Raw genomic sequence first — 21,657 nt, 5'->3', positions numbered from 1 at the left:
AAATTGCCCCTGCTTTTGTTAACAAAGAAAAATAATGATGTGACATTTAGCATGTTTATGTCTCCTTGTCCCCCTTTCAAATTATCGCGGCGCCGCCCCTGTACAATGAGTGGGTGTGTACTAGCTAGGGTGTGCGTGTTTGTGTGTGAGTGTGTTGAGGCACGGCGGTCGAGTGGTCTAATATAGACGCATGAAAGTCCGGGGATCGCCTTTTTTATTGGCACCATGAGCAAAAATATTACTCTGTACTGCTCTTTTAATACACATTGAATAAATTGACACTATAGGATATACATGTTTCCTATATAAAGGAGTAATTTGACAGTTACAAACATGTACAAATGAGACATCATTTAGTGTTTTTCAGACAACATGAAAATTATTGTCAGAAAGATGTGAAGCAGGTCTCGAACATCAGGCTTCTGAATCAATAACTTCCAAAAGTAGCTGGATTAAAGGAACATTTGTGAGACATTTAGAATGCTATCTATGATACACCTTATCAATCATTCCCCTTCAGTATTTGAGCAAGATGTACACAAATATTAATAGAACATTTTTCCAACACAAGAAATGAATAAGTGATATATCAAACGAAATGTTGTGTTTAAACATGTATAATGTTGTATTATAAAAGAACAAGCGGAGCTTACAAAAATAACCATTGACAAAGATGTCTGAAAATATAGCCTGCCTATACAAATCATTCATTTCCCAAAACGTGTCTGTATAATTTTACTACTTCCACGTGACGAGTTTTTTTGTGTGTAACCTTTATTCAGATTATCATACAAGAAAAGTTCGCAGAATGAACACCCCAAGCGAATGAGAAAGAAATTAAATATCGTGAAACTTTTTCTGATACAATGTTAACAACATACATTTAGATGATAAAAATTCTATTGAATAAACTTTCAATAACTGTAGCTTTTTTTTTTATTTAGGATTGAGTGACTTCAACTCATAATTTATTTTTATGGCGAATTCAACTTACATTCATTGGATATTCCCGTATCATGTGTTGTAATATTGATATTAATATATCTACTTTTTAATGTGATTTATATGAATATGTAACATTTTATTTATTTCCTTATTGGTATTGGTATTTATTTTCCATATCACAATGTTAAAAAAACAATACAAGGTAAATGTATGTATACATAATAAAATCAAAAGTATAGTGAGATGGCTGGATAAACCCACTCAGCTTTGTTAATATAACAAAACTGTTCTTCCCTGGGGTCCAGAGAATATGTAACAACAGTTACTGTACATAACATGACATAACAGTTACTGTACATGATATAAAATAGAATTATACATTAGAAATAATTGAGCTAAACAATAATGAAAAACAATGCAAGAGAATACACATATACCCTAACGCGACCCCCCCCCCCACCCACCCACTTGTCGCTAGTATTTCTTTTAAAGGTCAGGGCAAGACTGAATTATCTGATTTAGATTTTTATAAAAAGTAAATAGGCTATTTGATAATTTTATTGTAGATGGTAGATCATTATATTCTCGTGATCCTCTATATAAAAACGTTCTTCGACAGCATTTACTCTTGGGTTTGGGAATTTTAATATTTCCTTGCGATCGGAGAGAATACGAATAATTACAATATTGGAAAGACTCTTCTAAATAAGGTGGGGCTAAGTTATGAAGGGATTTGTATACCATTATGTTTAAATGTGATTTACGCCTTGATTTGAGAGACTGCCATCCTAATTTTATATGAATATCATTGTTTGAAACGGATTTATTTTTAAAATGAGACGTCCGGTCTTATTTTGTGATTTTTGCAAACGGTCAGTGTATTTTTTGCTTGCCGAATCATAAACAATATCTGCATAATCAAAAAGTGGAAGGATAATAGAATTGTAAACTATCTTAAGATTGGATTCTGATATAAAATGTCTAAGACGGGCCAGAAAACTGACTACCTTACTAATTTTAGTGCACATTTCGTCAATATGTATATTCCATTTCAACTTTGGATCAAGGTACATTCCCATATATTTAACAGTATTTCGTTGATCAATACGTTTACCAGATAAAGTTACATTTAAAGTATTACATTTAGATAGCATTGTCCCAGTCCCAAATAACATGCAAATGCTTTTATTAACATTAAGATGTATTGGTATGATTGTACATAGCGCCATGAGCGTCATGCCTGGCAGACGTTTACGCTTTACAAGAATCCATTGTTATTATTGTTATTATTTCTAATCCATTTTTTTCTGGAACCAAACTCTTGTCATCTATTTTCTTTTTCAAATCCTCCAGAAAATATACCACATTGCAATGAATTATGTTTTGATTAAAAAAAACTTCATTCGCAGCAACGCACCTCTGAGCAGCGATAGTGATGCAATAATTATACTACTACTTCTACCACTACTACTACTACTACTACTACTACTATTACTACTATTAGTACTACTACTACTTCTTCTTCTACTACTACTTATACTTCTACCTCTACTACTACTGCTGCTACTACTACTTATGCAGCTACTATTACTACTACTACTACTACTACTATTACTACCTCTACTACTACTACTACTACTACTACTACTGCTACTACTACTACTACTACTACTACTACTACTACTACTACTACTGCTACTACTACTACTACTACTATTGCTGCTGCTGCTGCTGCTACTACTACTACTACTACTGCTACTACTAATACTACTACTACTACTACTACTACTATACTACTTCTACTACCTGTTCTACTACTACTACTACTGTCGCTGCTACTGCTATTCATATCATTCTTACTCACCATTATGAGCATCTTCGTCATCCTAATATTTAACAACAATCATTAGACAATCATTCTAGTCCTTACATTTTTCCTATAAATTGTTTTTTTTTTCTTCGTATTTGATGGGTGAAAATATATGGAATTTAATTGATGACATTAAGTATATTGACAGATGGAATGGAGAACTTCGCACCCTGTATTGTGGCCGTATACATGTACAGCCGGTTTTTTTTCTCGGGGGGGGGGGCAACATAATTGTACATGTTAGAGAGGACAATTTAGATTTTTATAAGATATCGAGCTTTGGTGCGCTCTCCTTGTGAACTTCAAAACAACTTTGCATTTCATTTTTTTTCAATATTTTTTTCTTAAAATTTGTTTAGAGAGATGTCCCTTGCCCCCGCTCTCCCGCTGCAAATGGTCATCATCAGAAACTAGACCTTGAGTCTCGCTTCGTACATTTCATTATAGTATTTCATAGCCAGATCAGTACATTTAATGACGTCAGGCTTAACCTCGTCACGTGATGGCATCTTGCTAGAAGGCAAAAATTCGCTGCTCTTAATAGCGGTTTCGTAGAAGTGTATGATCTTGTCAACGAAACCATCGGCGTGGACCCTCCAGCTTTTTGTCACTTCGGTAGACGAATCCCATTTCAGGAGAGATTCATTATACGGCAGGCCTGCTGCATGGCATATCTTCGGAAGCATCACAGATGGATTAGACAGCAATTCATCGCTGTCGAAGATTACCGTTTCTTGACCAAGCACCTCTTGGACATACTTCAACATATCGTAGAGGTCTTTGAAGATCATCGAAGCTGATCCGTTTCCATATGGGTAGCCGTAATCTACGTCGAATGTTTCTTCGACTGCAGCTTCCCCGGTTAGTAGACCCAGAGCTGATAGTTGGTTGAAAGTCGATTTTCGTGTTGAGTTGAACACACGGAGAGGATGGCGTATCAAGAAGATATGCTTGAAGCCTTTTGGGATAAACTTCTTCTGATCATGAGAAACAGCGAGAGCCATATCTTTGACCAAGACGTGTCTGCTACTTGATTCTTCCAGCTGATGACCAATGGACGCATACCTGTTGATTAAATAAGATAAGATTTTAAAATTGGTTTTTTTCAAACAGGGGTGGATCCACGATTTCATTGGGGATATATTTGAGATGATGGAAGCAGATTTTATATACACACACACACATATATATATATATGTGTGTGTGTATATATATATGGGTGATTCCAAGCAAAAGCGGACATTTTCCAAAATCTTACATTGACTCTATATCAAATTTTAAACAAATTTTTCGATAAAAATCGTATGGAAGTTCGACGTTCTTAAATCCAAAAATGAATTACAATCAGCGTAAAAACAATATGTCTTACGCAACTCCTTATAGAATAATCCGAACCATACAAAAAGTTTTATATATGGGAATACATTTTTTTTCAATTTGATAGAAAAGTACTGATTATTTTGTATTTTTTATAATCTGAGGGTCATCATTCTACATCATGATAAAACATAATATTATTAAAATACAAGTTGCAGGAAGGGTTAGAAATGTGATGCTAGACAAATCTTAATGCGACTGTAATCAGTCACATGTCACATGAACATTTATACCTCGGTCACATTTGCTATGACCGCCGTAGATTCTAAAACTTCTACGGGGAGTAGCAATTCTACAGTCGCCGCAGAATTTCCCATGTAGCGGTCCATTATGTTAGGGTCGCCGCACGGCGTATTTTTTAATTCATATATAGAGACAGAAAATCTGCGGACGACATACGTCCTTTAAATGATGACGTACGGTCGCCGTCGGGCGACCCTGCGCCGGCCGTAGGTTTTGATAAATACTACGGCAGACGCAAGGTGGCCGCAAGGCGCCCTCACGGCGGCCACAGGGGGACTATAACGATGAGTATACAATGAATTGCTTGTCAAAATTATTCTGATTTTTACAATAGACATTTAATTTCAGAAAATTTCCAAAGTGTCGCACCATGCCCATGCGCGCACTTTGGGCTGGTGGGGGGGGGGGGGCTTTCGGGGCCCGCCCCCCTCGGATAGGCAAAAAGGGGGCGCCGAAAAGAGGAAGGATAGAGAGGAAAAGGGAGATCAAAAAAGGAGGGGAAAAGAAGAGAAAGTGCTAGAAAAGGGGGAAAAGAAAGAGAGAAGGAAAATAGAGAAGGGAAAAGGAAAGAAGAGGGGAAGAGAAAGAGGAAAAAAGTATTAAATTGATGTTCGACCTAGGAAGGGGGCATGGAATTTATATTCTATATTTCGGGCGCCAATTTGATTTTTAACCTGGGGGCGCCAAATTGATGTTCGACCTAGGGAGGAGGCGCCAAATTCATATTCGACCTTTATTATTGGGTTGCCAATTCGATGATTTACTTGGGTTGCTTAAGTCATGTTTGATTGACAAATTGACCGGAAACAAAGGGCGCTAAATTGATGTTCGACCTTTGGGGCGCCAGTTTGAATATTGGCCGGAAGCTCCAAATTCATGTTTCACATGGGTTTGGTGCTCGCATCGAATGATTAGTTAGATTGACATCCTGTTAATGATTACCAAAATTGCTTAAAGTGTCCAGTTTTGGATCGGAATATAAAAAATGTTCAGCTCGCGCTTCGCGCTCTTATCAAATGATAGTAAGATGCACATCCTAATTATGATTACCAATAGTGATTACAATTTCTAAATATCGGTTCAGTATATAAAAAAGGTTCGGCTCGCGCTTCGCGCTCGCATCATTTGTTTAGATAGAAACCCATCCTGCTCATGTTTACAAAACATTTCAGGTTTAAGTACAAAAATTATCAAACAATATCTATCGCTTAGCGTTCGCATTATTTATTTGGAATTACGAAATAAATATCCCTTAACATGTTTGTATAAATAAAGCTAGGATGTTAATGAACCCGTTAGTTTTTTGTAAGGACTACACCCTCAAAAAACAACAAAAATCAGCATTTAACCCCCGATAATATAGATAATGATAGTAATAATAATAATATTAAATAATTATATCAATAACAATAATAATAACAATAATGATAACATCATATTTTTACCCAGGATAGCCGCTTCATCTGTTCAACTGTTCTCCCAGTGGGCCATGCCTAACACGATAATGTTATTATTACCCCGGCTTTAGCATGGCTACATTGATCGGGTGCTCGAGCGTTCGAGGAATTTCTTCCTACCGGGTACCCATTCACCTGACCTGGGTCGAGTGCACCACAACGTGGGTAAATTTCTTTCTGAAGGAAAAAACGCCATGGCTTGGATTTGAACCAACGGCCCTCTGATGAAAGACGAGACCAAGACGCCTTCACGCCCGATCGGGAAAATATGGATGAAAATACCCCCCCCCCCTTATTGGCGAAAGCTAGATCCACCCTTGCTAAAGAAATTAGAGCTCCCACCTATATAATTCTAATAGGGCCTGCTCTGATGAGAAGTCAAACTACTGATTTAAATCCAACGTATTTGAAATTGTATGCTTCTGGTCGCATTTATTCTTTTAAAAAGTGGTATTGCATCATATTTATGGATATTTTGCTTTTCACGAACACATCATTAAAAAGTGGTCTGTGGTCCTTTTCTCATTATGAAATTATGAAATAAGATTATTCAACATGCATGTTAGGCGCCTATATTTGCCTGACAGGGATGGGCTGCCATTTTTTTCCCGAAAAGTACGCAGGGGCGCCAAAATTAGGTCGGGCCCTCCGGTGTGCAAAATCCTGGATACGCGCCTGATACATCCCAAGCAGAGAACACCAAAGGAGAAGGTGAAAGTAGGGAAGAAGAACACCAGGGCAGCCGCACGGCCACCGTACGCTCGGCGTACGGCCGCCGTAGACCGTTCGCGAGCGTAGAAATGAAAAAAAAATGTTATAACTCCGCGTCATAATTCTACGGCCACTCCTACGCTCTGTAAAAAAATCCACCGTACGTCGACCCTGTGGCCACCGCAGATTTTCTGCGGCCGCCGCAGAAATCTCTCGAATCAGGTAACTACGGTCGCCGTACACCCGCCGTAGAGCAAATGCGACCGAAGTATGTAGCACGAAACCCCGAAACGCAAACCAATTTTAGATAATATACCGGAAAATGGACATCTCAACCACATTCTGAATTCTTGAGCAGGAGAACTATACCATTGAAGAAATGATGGGTGAGCTACATTGTTTGATATGCAAACTTGAAAATGAGCTATTAAGCACTCTAGCGGAAATGAAAAACATCTCCTAAAATATATCATGTTTACACAATTTAAAGCACTGTTTATACAATATCTAATGCGATAATATATTTGATTGAACACAATAATCATGATAATACAGACGCAAAGTGCGATCCATTATAATACACAGATCGTGCACAGACTTTTGCCTGGTCTATGATTTGAAATCATACCGGCTAAGCCGCTCCTCCCAAAATTTTAGCCCACCCATCTGCCCCTTTCCTGCACATTCTGGTAATTTACAAAAAAAATGTGGAATTTTCAATTAAAAATGCAGTAACCCCCCCCCCTCTCTCTCTCTCTCTCTCTCTTCACCAGTCCACCACCACGCGTATTTTGACTTACGATAGATATTCTGGTTTGGTAATAGTACCCAATCCAAATGCTCTAATTTTATCGGCCACATCCTTGAACATCTCTTCACTTCCTTCGTATTTGTTCGGTAGTTCAAATCCATACATTTGTTTAACGTGCACTTGGGTACTTCTGCAGTTGCCAAAAGGTTCCAACCATACTTCTATATCTTCAATAAAGCTGAGACACTTTAAAAGCGCCGTAGAGACAGTGCGGGGTACACACCAGATGATGGTACGACTTCCATCGCGAGAACCTGGACCTTCACTAGAAGAAGACGCTGCCATGTTGCCTAATTTAAGCCCCTTTCACAATCGGTGGTGCGACTGCTTACAACTGTTGCGATTCTGTGCAACATATATTGTAACCAAATGATCGCTAACGATCGCAAGAGCTATTGTGAAAGCCGAAAACTGAAACTGAAACTTTATTCTGTCGACCCCTTTCGGAGTATGAGAATATACACAGTTATACATACATCATACATTCATACATGGTATGCATACGTACATAAATACTTCAGAGACGCCAACCTAAGCTCGTTGTTACAATGAATTTGATTTTGAATCATATTGAGTGAGTCAAAGTTCACAATATCGGCCCAGAGGAAATGATATGTGGAAGAGGTCACGCTTGACGACCTTTGGAATGACGTTGAACTTCATGCTTACAGTGTACATGAGTATGTGTCTATGGCAAGGATTATAGGCTGGAGTATAATCATTATTCCCTTACGAAGATTGAAATATATAAGGGAGGGAGGGAAACAAAGCGCTACTGTCGGTGAGTTAAGCTTACCTTAAGCCCCTTTTACAATTGGTGATGCGACTGCTTATAGCCGTTGCGATTTTGTGCAACATAATAAGAGTATGGTTGCAAAAGGATGAGGTCCACTCTGGAGCATTCCGAGAAAAATCATGTTTTTTTTTGCAATATATTCTTATGAGAAATTGAATTGTCATGATGTACTACCCTATCATGTGAACATAAAATTGGGTATAGAATAAATCTACCTGTCTTCAATTTTTTCCATATATTTTTTCAAAAATTATCATTGTGGACCTAACCCCTTTTGCAAGCAAACTGAAATAAATCCAATCTCTTTTGAATAAAAAAGTGTTTTTTCTTTGCCACTTTTATTCACGTTTTAATGTGAATTTCATATAGTCTTTGGTATTATATCTGAGCTACTAAAAATCTATAGGTTTTGAGACAGAAAACAATAAATTTTATGAAAAATGGACCTAGCCCCTATTGACAAATAAGCTCTACAGAAGAGTTTGGTTGCAAAAGGGGTTAGGTCCACTCCAAGAATATCATTCTTTTTATTCTCCCATATTGCAATATTCTTATGCAAAACTAAATTTCCATGATACCATACCATGTGAACATAAAATTGGGTATAAAAGAAATCCACCCGTCTTCATATTTTAAAAAAATAAGAAATCTACCTGTCTACATATTTTTTAAATATTCTTTTCCAAAAAATTCTTTGTGGACCTAACCCCTTTTGAAAAAAGGTGATTTTTCTTTGCCATTTTGTCCACTTTTGAATGAGAATTTCAACTTTTTTTTGGTATCATCTTATAGAGCTACTAAAAATCTATACATTGAGACAAAAAAAAATCTAATTTGATGAAAATTTGACCTAACCCCTTTTGCAACTGAGCTCTTTATAATATTGTGACCAAATGATCGCAAACGATCGCAAGAGCGATTGTGAAAGCCCCTTTATAAGCGTGTGGAGAAGAAATAAACACTATGTCAAAGCCAGGGGGTCACTGCCCCTACGAGGAAGACTCCATATGCTCATACATGAACTTTAAAAATGAACCATAAATAGGTAATCATCCATCGATCTCAGGGTGCCTCAAAGAAGTATTTTGCCATGTTTTCTCTGATATTAATAGTGCCTCAAATATCATTGGATTTCACTGTCGAATTTCATTTTATTTCATTTAATTGTCGAATAATTCTTGGATCAAACTACAGTTCATATGATGCATTTGTAGAACTAGGATTACAAACTCTATAATCCCGAAGAGAAAGCTTACTCAAGATTTTGCTATTTCTTTTGAAAAAAAATGTCAGTTTTGGTTACCTCCTCAAAGAAATAATAATTTTCTTCGAAATGCAAACTAATAATGAATTCAAATGCAAGACAAACATTTAGAAACAGTGCCCTCTCTAATCTTGTACGTGTGCTTAATAAATATTACAAATCTTAACTGAAATACAATGTAATTTGAAAATTCTTAAACGTTTAATCTACATGTTTAGCAATACTGAATTCTTTTTAATAACCATTAACTTATCGTGTTTTAATGGTTTATCATTTATAAATTTATCAATTTTTATTATATGCATTCTCCTGTAATTTTGTCATCTTTATCAATAATTTACTGTGCAAATCCTACAAGTATGTGAATAATTTTAATTGTCTCTTTATCTTTTTACCATGTATGTTGTAAATGATACCCTGAAAAGCGTGTATAATTAAGGTTTTTTTTACTGCGATGCATGTCGCTTGAATAAACCATTAAATGAATGAATGAATTCACATAGTAAAGTTGAAAAAAGTTTACCGTGGTTTTCCATGCAATGATTTTGGCAACTTTGACACCTTTTTCACTGAATACGTGCACATTGCTTGGCCATCAAAAAAAATCTTTTTTGCGTGCTTTTATGTTCAACCATGGAGTCCACATTTTTATGGCATTGTCCCCCCGCGTCAAAGACTTATGAAAGTATATTTCATACAATCACTTGGAAATTGTCCTGATGGAGATAGCAGCAATCTATATACATTTTCTATTTATTAGGTCAAATGAAAAATGAAGATAATAATGAAGGGCCCACCCCGCGTGTTGTAATATGGAGATTCATTTTTTATTCTTGATAATTCATGCTTCATTTTTTATTTCTGTATTTTTTACTGAAATGATTTACAAGTGTGCTCACAAATTATAACAAATGCATTTTGTGGTATTAATATTAATTTGAAATAGGAACTTGTTTGGTAATTATCATCTTTTGCTTTGAAAATATCATTTTCCTCAATGATATTTCCCATTGTTTAGAGAGTCGTCAGTACTATTTCTTTGGCGCCAACGACATTCAGAAACACGGAACCTGGACTTACGGGAATGGAACGGATGACTCATCGCTCCCTTATCTTAACTGGGCCGACGGACAGCCAGATGATGTTGGAGGCTCCGGCGAAGACTGCGTTAGTATGCAGTAAGTCGGAATTTCCAAACTTAGTTATTATCATTGATCTACTGATTGAACCAACTTTTTAAAAATACGATAATGGAACCTTCTATGTAAGAGTCAATCGGAGCTTGTCATTCTAAAGATATATTCTTTATTTCACTTGAGCCCTTCTTCTGTCATTCCGGACTTTTCGCATTTCAACGGGGAAACTCTTCACAACGAACCGTTTCCTTTGAAAATGCAAGTCAAATCACAATGGAGAGCTAAAAGGCTTTTGCCGAAAGTTGGTGGACCGGGGCGTCATCGGAATCTCTTCTCTCTTCACAACGGCATATTTGCAATTGTTCATCCGGTGCAAATCTTCAGATGATCAGGGTCACCTATCACAAAGGTTAGCAATTGATCGTACGCCTGATTTTCACGATTGATTGTACAGTGTAGTCAATGGAATCAATCGTATCAAAATGTTCTAATTGCTTACGGGCCCCTGTTGTCCCAGTCCACCAACTTTCGACAAAAGCCTCTCAGCTCTCCATTGTGATTTCAATTGCATTTTCAAAGGAATCGATGCGTTGAAGAGAGTTTCCCCGTAGTAAATACGTAACCTAACTATTATTTCAAACGGTGTTCTTCACACTGATGGTCGTTTCGGTCGTTTTTCACAAACCATCTTAGATACGCGTACAACTGGTTATGGAATGACGAGGTATGTGAAAAGAAGTTCCAAGTGGTTTGTGAAAACGAGAACAACGATGGTGATGGCCATTTAGGACGATACACAGCTCATTATGATAGCATGACCTACGCTGAAGCACAAGCTCACTGCGTCAAGTATGAGGGTTCTATGGCAACAATACAAAATGATAAGGATCAGAAGGACATGGTCGAGCTCCTCAACTCTATCTATGATCCTTTCAGTAAGTCTACTATACTGGGTATCGTTGATTCCACACATTTAATGGATATTATCTGTATAAATTATATAACCATTATTTATTAATTATCCCAGTATAGCTTCTGTATGAGCTGCCAAAGGGATTACTACATCAAGTATCAATTACCAAACGTGCCAGGTGTTTGTCGTGATCTTTCAAACGGAATAGATTGTAATTACCAATTAGCTTACACCAAACATGAAAATGCACTGGAAATACCTTTAATATAGCTGTATGTTTTGAACTAAACATTCACTAGCCTGGATATCTGTGGCAATCATGTATTTATAAAGAGCATGGTGTAAACTTCATTTCATCTTTAAATTCCTCTCTTGGTGGTGGAGAACGCTTGCTACTGGGTGAACACATATGATATCGAGTGTTGACGCCTGAATTTTCAGTTGGTAACAATCAATCACATGATTGAACATGCATGGTGGTAGCGTATCTTGTCTTCCTTAGATCTGGACACCGTAACACAAAGTTGCGTTGGATTACAAAAATGAAAGAATTATTCTGATTGATTTCGAGACAATGTTTTTACAAAACACACAGGCAGCAATAATTTTGACTGGTCATTGCCACTTGGCGATTGATTTGAACCGTTGCATTGTGGAGCCCTTGTGTCCATGATGACAAATCAAACACAGTCAAATCAAATCTTTATCTGGAAACAAATATTTACTTTTATTTCTTTCTTTTAAAGCCAAAATTAGATATATTTCAAAAATACATATGAATACCAGGCCAGTGATTAACATTATATTTGTTTATTTACATGTTTACTGTTATTTATGGTTCTCGCAATCACAGACCCCTACACTTTTATTCTGTATTAATACATCTCATGTATAAATTATGTTGTTATTGTAATCTAATTGTGTATTGTGTGATATAAATAAGTTTGTGGAAATAAGGCTTACCTGAAAAGAGACAGAGCCTTTAACAGAAGACCAGGGGCCCATTTCATAAAGGACTTGCAACTGTTGTAACTTTGCCATAATGGCAACTACCATGGTAACAGGGCTCAGCAGCCAATCAAAATCCAGGTTTCCATGGTAGTTGCCATAATGGCAAAGTTACAACAGTTGCAAGTCCTTTATGAAACGGGCCCCAGTTAGAATAATTATGTAGCTGCCAAATGCTCCACAAACAACAGTAACTACTCAGCACCATTATTTTGAGAAAACTATTATGCTAAATCCTTAAGGTCAACGTGTAAGGAGGCTCTGTATGACTATCTTTTTCGTTCCATGAGAATATATACGTTGATGAATCTTCATGAATTCTGTTTCTTAACTTTGACTCGGAATCGTTTAGAATCGGATATCTTCTGGCTTGGTGTAAATGATATCAATCGAGAGGACCATTGGGTAACGGGAGGTGACCCCGATAGTTCAACCACTCAGACATTCTTTAAATGGCGTCAAGGTGAACCCAATAATTACCAGACTCCTGGAGAGCATTGTGGTCTCATGGCGTAAGTTTTCACTTTATTAAGTTCTCTAGGCTTGACTTACACTCACACAGGGAATGGAGAACGTGCATGCATTGTTTAGCTTGTGATTGGATTAGGGTTGCAAAGGGCTGGAAACTTTCCATAAATTTTGGAAAATTCCCTTGTCATTGTGATGTTATATGGAATCTGATTTACACTAATTTACTCATGAGTTAGGTATGCCCATTGCATATGACAAAATTGAGCATTTTATTTCGCCGTTACAAAGTACCTTTTGTGGATAAAAAAGGCCCACTGCTATTTGCATTATTACTATATTCTCTCTTGATCACCAACCATAGCAAATATAGTCGAATTGATGCAGTGAACCAGCAAGAATGTGATTCATAATCCAGGAATTTTTTTATTAATGCTAACAGTTCGATTAAGAGCAACTTAATTTTAACTTTAAATAATTTTTTTTAATTGGCATAAAATATTAAATTTAAAAGAAAATGCCATCAGATAAAATGCAGTTTCAGAATATCCGTACAAAAAATAACTAAAATATAAAGGAATATCGTCATGAATTAAGAATAAACGTACATGAAATATAACATGTATACATGAATGTAAAGTTTACATTAAACCCAATTAAAGATGTGCCAAACAGAACTAGGGTTTCCTAATTTTTTCGCTATTGTAAAGTATGGGCGGAAGATTCCATTCTAGAAAAAAAAATGCCATTTTCACAATTTTTTTCAATCTGCTGTCCACACAAACGAGGAATTTTAGTTTGTTTTGTGGTAATGATAAAGTACGACTGGGTGGTCATTTTAAAAAATGACAATAAAAAATATGTCGTCCATGTGTGAATTAGAGGTGAAAATGTTGCGTTTTGTACTGGACATTTCTGAGTCCTGTACGACACACAAAATTCTCACCTTTAATTCACCAATAACCAAACATTTTTTGTTGGTTATCAGTTTTTCAGTTCTTCACATGACTACCCACTATAACTTTATCATCGAAAAATAAAATTTTATAGCTCAAGCATTCAGATAAGAGACTAGAAATTGTTGTCGAAATGTCCTGCATGACACGTATGGAATCGCCCAGGCATCTACTCACAAACATACTGCCATTGAATACAATTGTCGCATTTTTTGCATTTTTTTTATTGGATGGCCCAGACCTGTTGATGAGTCCGATCCTGATAACTACAAGTTTGAATGGTATGACTGGTCATGTGGAAACGCTGAGAGGTTCATATGCGAGGACATCGATCCGAATAGTAACTACTGGGGATCGGGGGGTGAGTTAAACCCTTACAGTAAATTCTGATTCCCTTAAAGAATTGAATATTTCAACTTGATAGGATGAAATATCAGAACGATGTAGCAATTTAAAGGGTTTGCGTGGCTCAACCAAAAAACATAGGATCTCGATCTCGAAAAAAACCATGGTTTCCTAGGTCTTCGAACATTTCGAAACCTACGGCTCACATAGGATCGGATGTCCATTTTAAGTGGAAGGTTACATCGAGTGAACAAGAAGCCTCAGAAAACGTCTATGTCGGACAATGCTGCAGATGAAACAAATTCAGAAAAAGACTTGTCTCGAGATCCTGGATAATCATGATTAACCAACTGTCACTAACAAATATCACTTTTATCATGATTATTGAACATTTGTAAGTTATTATAACTATATATATCAACATTGAAAATATGATTAACACACGTAGAATTGCAATTCAGCGAATTTAGCTAAATAAGATTTCAAAGACTTTTATTTGACATTACCCCTGCAGGCCATCGCTACTCCGTTGTGAACGAGGCAATGACATGGTCTGAGGCAAGTTCCTACTGCAAGTCAAAAGGTGGTCGCCTAGCACAGGTTAGGACTTCATCCGACCAGCTCTACTCCATTAATAGGATGTTGTCTGCTAACAGAGAAAAACGTAAGTGTCATATCATAGCTGCTTGAGCCAAATGAATAAATATCTATAGGTAAAGAGGTGTTGCTGGTTAGACCTAGTCCTCTTGGTCGTGCATCAGAGTACTCGCAGTTTAAATGTAATAATAGAGTGAGAAAACAATTGAAATTTGCCGTTTACGAAACTTATAGCCATAAAATACAAAAAATAAAGATAAGTAAAGCAAAATTGTATATGAAAATATACTACCAATGCAGATACTGTTTGTGCTTTTACACAGTTCTCTCGAGTAAAGGGGCTTGGATAGGACTAAATGATCTTTCCCATCAGATGACCTTTGAATGGGCAGATGGGTCCGATGTTACTTATACAAACTGGAATGTAGGAGAACCTGATGACTTTACCGACTCTCAAGATTGTGTCTTCGCATATTCACAGGTAAATAGATAAATTACTACACACATTTATTTGGAATAAAGTGAACAGTGATGAGTTAAGATGTAAATTTCGTCTGTAGATAAGTATTTGGTCGGCCATTACTGTTCGCAATCAGGCTTTTTAAGTTGGGGATATATCTTGCTGCTATGGTTTGAGCTTGTTACAGTATCTCACTCTTAACTGCCTTAGAATTCTTGTCGTAAAGATGTGTCCTTGGCTCTGATTATAATACATCTTTTAACATCATCCTCTCTTGTTATTCTTCATAGAGTGGGAAAGACAGCACAGGACGGGAATACTACGCGGGGAAGTGGGCCGATTATGACTGCAAATCAGAAGACTTTGGCTATGTCTGTCAAAAGGAGAAGGGACATTTCAACCCTTCAGAGATCCCTCCACCTGAATATGATTGCCCTATGGTAAATCACACATGGAATACACACATCTGACCATTTGCTGACCATTCCTTAATACTCTCTTCAATTTTTTTTCATTTTACTTATTCTCTCTTCCTTGTCTTGTTTTTCTTCTTTTTATTTATTTCTATATCATCGTTTAATAATCACCTGCATTTCTTTCCCTTCCTCATGTTATACCCTGATCTTCTCCTCCTCATCCTCCTCATACTTATATCTTCGTTTTAACATCCTCCTCTGACTTTTTGTGCGCCATCTTCTGTTCCTTCCTTTTATTGTTCTATTTTCGTAATTAATGTAAAAAAAAATGTTAAGTGTTAGGGTTAAGTGTTTGTGATATACCGAAACGCCATATGATTTCATTGAAACTTTATTGAATTACAAATGTATATGAATAATACAGATAAGAAGGTCTGTATAAATTTTCAGTATCTTTATATTATGCGACACATTTACTTCTCGTGAACCCCATGTATGTGTGTTATAATCAGAACAATCTTTGCTGCATATCCATTATTTTCTACAAAAAGTGATACTTCAACATCTTACTTAGATATAGATTTATCCCAATGTACATCAATGAGTTTGGTATGGATATTGAAATACGGGGCCCAATAAGAAAAAGCTTAGCGCTTGATCATCGGGCATATAGTATTTAATCATTGATTACATTGATAAAGGTACGAGATGCAAAGTACATTGAAGGCTAAAATATACATCATTACTTTGCTTATAGAAGAGAAGAGGTTTACATACATTTCTAAATGACTTGAGAATGGTGTTCTCTGCCTATCCAAACCAAGAAGCACTAGCGCAGACAGTACTAATAGCTATTGAGTGCCATTCCTGCTTGATTGGATCACATGTGATTAATTTGTGTTTACTAAATGTAATCGATAAGTCTAACAAACTTTATACTCGTAGGGTTGGACTGGAAGCGATGTTTATTGTTACAAACTCCTGGAAGGCCAGCTGACATGGGACGAAGCTCATGAGACCTGTCGACAGGATACAGATCATGGCAAACCCACCAATTCCACTCTAGCATACATTCCAGATTAGTAGGTTGAATTTGTTACAAAGCTTATTCTCTTTGTTTTTAGAAATTTTCTTAGAAAATGATGTAATCATAAGGGTGACCACAATGTCAAGAAACCCATTGTAAAAAGAAATAATCAATTTAAGAATTTCAAAAATCAGTCAGTAATTTTTTTTGCAAGTCATTTGGTATCACCGACAGATAGCATGCATTTTATCTGTCTCGATTCCGTTAATGATTTTACGTCGTGTTTCAGGTAGAAATACACATATCTATCAGTTTTCTTGCAGGCTTGATGTTTTTAGTGATATACTTTATTTGTTAATTTCATACTCGTCCTGGTTTATTAATCTTTCAAAATAATCATTGATATGTTTGCCTTATTTGAATTGGACTGTATAGCGAGGAGCAATCTGTACTGGCTGAAGCCTTACAGGAAACTTCCGGTTTGTACTGGATCGGACTGCATGGGACCGTTACAAAGGGAACGATGTATGAATGGGTGACTGGGCAACCAGTAACTTACACAGCGTGGGACGAATCCCAGCCAGGTACATACACTTGAATTTGAAGTTACGCGTTTCAGGGACAGAAAATGGTAGAATAATTAAAAAAATAAGTTCTTGGAGAATCATTTCTCAAAACCTCAAACCATCCTACTCTTATTTTTCAATTGCGTCACTTAAATAGACAAGCTTCAAGGTTACACGTAATGAAAGTGGATATGCCAGAGCTATGACCTAAATAATAGATTAACACTCGGAGGATCTTGCAATCAATGTTTTTTTTATTTGTTTTTGTTAGGAAGTGACCAGCACCCATGTGTGGCCATGTCTGCCGGTGCTGGAGAGACTCGAGCTGGACAGTGGGACGACCAGGATTGCGGAAGTAGATACTCGGCGATATGTCAGAAGCCACGAAGTAACGGGTTACATCCAGATATTCCCGTTACACCATCGCCTACAGGATCATGTCCAGGGGGCTGGGAAACCTTTGGAAGCTATTGTTACCTGGTAGGCATATAAATTAGGATGCAGTTACTGGCATCACAGAAGAAGCCTTCTTTCTCCAGCGGATGGGGAAATATTTTCCCCATCCTACAGGATCATGTCCAGGGGGGCTGGGAAGCCTTTGGAAGCTATTGTTACCTGGTAGGCATATAAATTAGGATGCAGTTACAGGCATCACAGAAGAAGCCTTCTTTCTCCAGCGGATGGGGGAATATTTTGCACAATTGGGAAACAAATGCCAGGGGTCGCAATTGATGGGAGGGAAAGTCATAAGAAGGGGCATCACTTATTCTATGAGCTCTATAAGAGAGTCCACTTTCACTCCGGAGAAACAATTTTTTTCCAAGCAAAAGACTTCTGTGAAGAAAATATAAAAAAGTCAGTTAATCGTATTTATTATTTTTACTAAAGAGCAACGTTGCAATTGGCTTTTTACATTCATAACCTTCGATGTGATCTGTGTATTGTAAGAAATATTTAGTCAAGATCGATTGGGGTCGAATAAGGCAATGATTTCGTACCTACCTTTTTATTGCATCGAGCAGAACAAACTGCATTTGATAGATGGGTGTGGGAGTGTGTTGGTATATGTTTGTGAGGGTGGGGTGAGATCAGGGACATTGGGACCAGAGGGTGAAAAGACTATGTCAAAGTGTAAAAGAATGGAGTAAAGTAGCATACAGAGTGCTCTGTAATCGATAAGATCTCTGGTGAGAGGGATAAGACAAAACAGGGTAATGCCTAGGTTCTATATACAAAGTTCTAAATTAATGATTTGTGCAGTAGGCTCAATGATTTATAAGATACTTTCGGTTGTTGATTTTGTTCCAAGGTGGTTCGGGAAACAAATGAAACGATGCGCAGAGATTTAAGCGACGCTTCTTACGACTGTTACTACAGAACTTCAGGTCAAGGGACACGTCTTGGTAGTTTTCATAGTTGGGAGGAAGAAGAATTCGTCGCGGGATTAGTCAAAGACTTAGAACCGAGGTAACATATTCAACCCATCAGCAGCAGACTAATTTAGATATTAGAATCGGGGAGAAATCGCAAAACCTGGACTAAAGCAAGCTAAGATGTAATACTGGGGCGATTAATATAGGTCTCTTGATATTTCTATAACCTGCTTTTAGTATATCCGCTGTACGGGGCATACAACCATCACCTAGAGGATTTATAGATAAAAAAATCGGTGCTGAGTATACTGTACACCAGAGTTTTCTACTGTCACTTACTCTGTGCCAAATTCTAATGAAGATAACAGTAAATACAAGATTCAGTAACTATAGTGAATACAAAATTGATATGAATTTTATTCAAACTGGAGTAACTTTATTATGGATACAAATTCTGTAACGAAAATGGTATTTATTTCTTATATTTTTTTTAAATAGTAATCTTTTCCCAATATTTGAATGATTAATATTTTATTTACAGTGTTGATCCTGAAGAGGGGTTCTGGTTAGGAATGTCATTGTCACCCACATACAGTTGTAAGTATAAAAAAAATAATTCGATTACTTCTATCTGAATGGCAAAATGTTATACATCCAACTTCAAATAGCATCGGCTCTTGGGTTGAACTTCTCAAATTGTCTAAGACGGCAGATTCTTTATTAAAAAGGCATTATTTTCCACCACTTTATATAGCTACCCAATAGAATCATGTGAATTATAAGAAGAATTAAGTTAGTCTTATGCAATTCATTGAAAATAGATTGCCAAGGAATCGAGGTTTCCAGTATGCACTTTCAAACAGTTCGGCTTTCCAATAAACCAAATTGTCATAGTAATTGTTAAACTGATTAAATAATTTTATTCTGTATTTGTTTTTATATAATCAAAGAGATATCTAGACTAATTCTCACGCATTGGGAACACAATGCCTTCCTGTAGAAGCCGATCCCAATTAATGTATGTTGTGTGAAAAGATGACAGGTAGATCCAGATTATCAAATTGATATTAAACCCAATATATAAATGTTATGAGTTAATTAAAAGGCATCAAAATAGATAATGTTGCATGTAGAGTATGCCGAGACTCTGTCAGCACCTATAACCCATAAAAAAATCGTATGCCACCAATTTGGCATCAGTGTAATTTACGTATTACAAGTGGTATTACTTATTTTCAATATACGGGACATTGTATACGTTTATCATAACGGCTGTAACTTTACAAGTACAGGATACAGAATAATTTCCATCTTATGCTACAGTCTTACCAACGACAACGACTCCTAGCCGACGATGGTATGTCGATGGAAATAACGGGATAATTATTTGGTCTGTCTGGAGTGGGTTTCGTCGGTATGGTTGTGTCATTAGGTTTTACTTCCGTAAGGCTACCGGACACCTTGCGATTGCTCTGCGACCAGGTTTTGAACTAAATGATGGTAGAAATTGATGCTATATGGAATTTCTTACTGTGTAATGTTCTAAATCATCGTACGAAAACCTAAGTTCATATTATTTTGTGACTATGCTATCATTCTTATTAGTATAAAAGCGAATTTAATATCTAGTTGTAATAACATTATAGTAATCGTACGATTGGCTACAATTTGAAACTAATTTGGTCTTAACTCCAAAATAAAGGCTTGCAATCATTCGAAAAAATTATATTGGTATTCTTTTTGTTAATTTGAACCTCGAATACAAATATAATTTTCATTCACATTGTCAGAAAATGAGCAAAATGAGATTTGTTCCAAAATCGTATCGTGGACCAGTCGTAGGGTGTGCGGTGGCCTTTATACACAACACTAATTTTTGTTTTCCTTTGTACTACAGATTTCTGGTGGTACGATGGCAGTCCGGTGCAGTATGTTCACTGGGGTCCTAATATGCCTGAAGATAGACCCCAAAACACTTACGTTGGGCTAGTAGCATACCCTGCATCTAACGGAAAGGGATGGGAATTCATCGATTCAGATTCCAAGCGAAATTCGATATGCAAAGCACCCACAGGTAATTTGCAGACATTTGACTTTGTATCTATTTATGATACTTATTATGATTCAGACATCAAGATGCTGCTTTGTAGTTTTCGTTTACGTCTTGGATGTTATTGCTAATTTAAAAGAATTGATAAAGACAATATAGAGGGATTATAACAGGACACGCGGATCTCCTAAGGATGGACATGACACTTCCATAACACAATCAAAAATACTAAACACTACATTTGTAAGTGATTAAGTAATAATTACTATTCTCGTGTTCCTTATGCCTCTGATATAAATATTCGTTACATTATAGTAAGATATTGACTTTTAGCCAACCTTGCCATTTTTCCATGCCGTTTCCTATATGCATGTATTAGATAACTTAAAACACGATTTTTGTGCATGTTACCCACCCCAATAAGTGGTTCAATATTAAGTAAGTTAATGATTATGTATTTCACTTCACTATTTTGGTTTTTTTTATATTAGATACATACGTGATGACGACGTTACCAGATGTTTCACCTGGCCTGTGTAAGTATACGTATACAGAGTTAAAATTTCAATTTGGATTGGGAATATATACATAAAAGGTCAATCCCATCCTAGAAAGAGTTAATATGGGAAAACAGAAAAAAGATTGAACAAGTTTTTACAATGTATATTTAATACATCATCGAAATCGGATGTAAGCTTAGAAGGTTTTGCTTATTTGCATAAAACTTAAACGGTGATATAACCATCTAGGGGGATATGTAAATGAAGGAATGCAAGATGTAACACACTCACTATTTCCGTCCCTCGGATAGGACGTTAAATGGAGTCCCCGTGTAGATGAGAGTCACCACCTTTGCACGTTAAGAACC

At 36.6% G+C, this 21,657-nt stretch overlaps 2 protein-coding genes across 2 annotated transcripts in view; one reads left to right on the top strand and one right to left on the bottom strand.

Moving 5' to 3' along the window:
- Positions 1-1,575: 1,575 nt before the first annotated feature.
- On the bottom strand, positions 1,576-7,964 carry LOC129257298 (uncharacterized). Its single transcript, XM_054895590.2, has 2 exons — positions 7,404-7,964; positions 1,576-3,880 (listed from the first exon to the last, which is right to left on the bottom strand). Exons 1-2 carry the CDS (start codon positions 7,697-7,699, stop codon positions 3,226-3,228), a joined length of 951 nt encoding a protein of 316 aa, XP_054751565.2. The 5' UTR covers positions 7,700-7,964; the 3' UTR covers positions 1,576-3,225.
- Positions 7,965-8,027: 63 nt separating this feature from the next.
- The window catches only part of LOC129255642 (C-type mannose receptor 2-like), a 29,830-nt gene continuing 16,200 nt past the window's right edge, over positions 8,028-21,657 (top strand). The window contains exons 1-15 of the mRNA XM_064095968.1: positions 8,028-8,094; positions 10,493-10,652; positions 11,304-11,545; positions 12,884-13,043; positions 14,195-14,316; positions 14,815-14,964; positions 15,221-15,378; positions 15,648-15,797; positions 16,719-16,855; positions 17,236-17,384; positions 17,638-17,846; positions 18,676-18,833; positions 19,281-19,336; positions 20,637-20,813; positions 21,281-21,325. Coding sequence (XP_063952038.1) covers positions 8,028-8,094; positions 10,493-10,652; positions 11,304-11,545; positions 12,884-13,043; positions 14,195-14,316; positions 14,815-14,964; positions 15,221-15,378; positions 15,648-15,797; positions 16,719-16,855; positions 17,236-17,384; positions 17,638-17,846; positions 18,676-18,833; positions 19,281-19,336; positions 20,637-20,813; positions 21,281-21,325 — 2,140 coding nt within the window. The remainder of the gene's footprint in view (positions 8,095-10,492; positions 10,653-11,303; positions 11,546-12,883; positions 13,044-14,194; positions 14,317-14,814; positions 14,965-15,220; positions 15,379-15,647; positions 15,798-16,718; positions 16,856-17,235; positions 17,385-17,637; positions 17,847-18,675; positions 18,834-19,280; positions 19,337-20,636; positions 20,814-21,280; positions 21,326-21,657) is intronic.

Source organism: Lytechinus pictus, chromosome 3, assembly GCF_037042905.1.
Source record: "Lytechinus pictus isolate F3 Inbred chromosome 3, Lp3.0, whole genome shotgun sequence".
NCBI lineage: Eukaryota > Metazoa > Echinodermata > Echinoidea > Temnopleuroida > Toxopneustidae > Lytechinus > Lytechinus pictus.
The sequence above is the reverse complement of the archived record's forward strand: the minus strand, read 5'-3'. Positions and strand labels throughout refer to the sequence as shown.

Excerpts from the sequence above, each read along its gene's own strand:
- LOC129257298 (XM_054895590.2), bottom strand. The coding sequence starts at position 7,699 with ATGGCAGCGTCTTCTTCTAGTGAAGGTCCAGGTTCTCGCGATGGAAGT. Across the intron at positions 3,881-7,403 it reads ACCAAACCAGAATATCTATC|GTATGCGTCCATTGGTCATC; the intron begins GTAAGTCAAAAT and ends TTTAATCAACAG.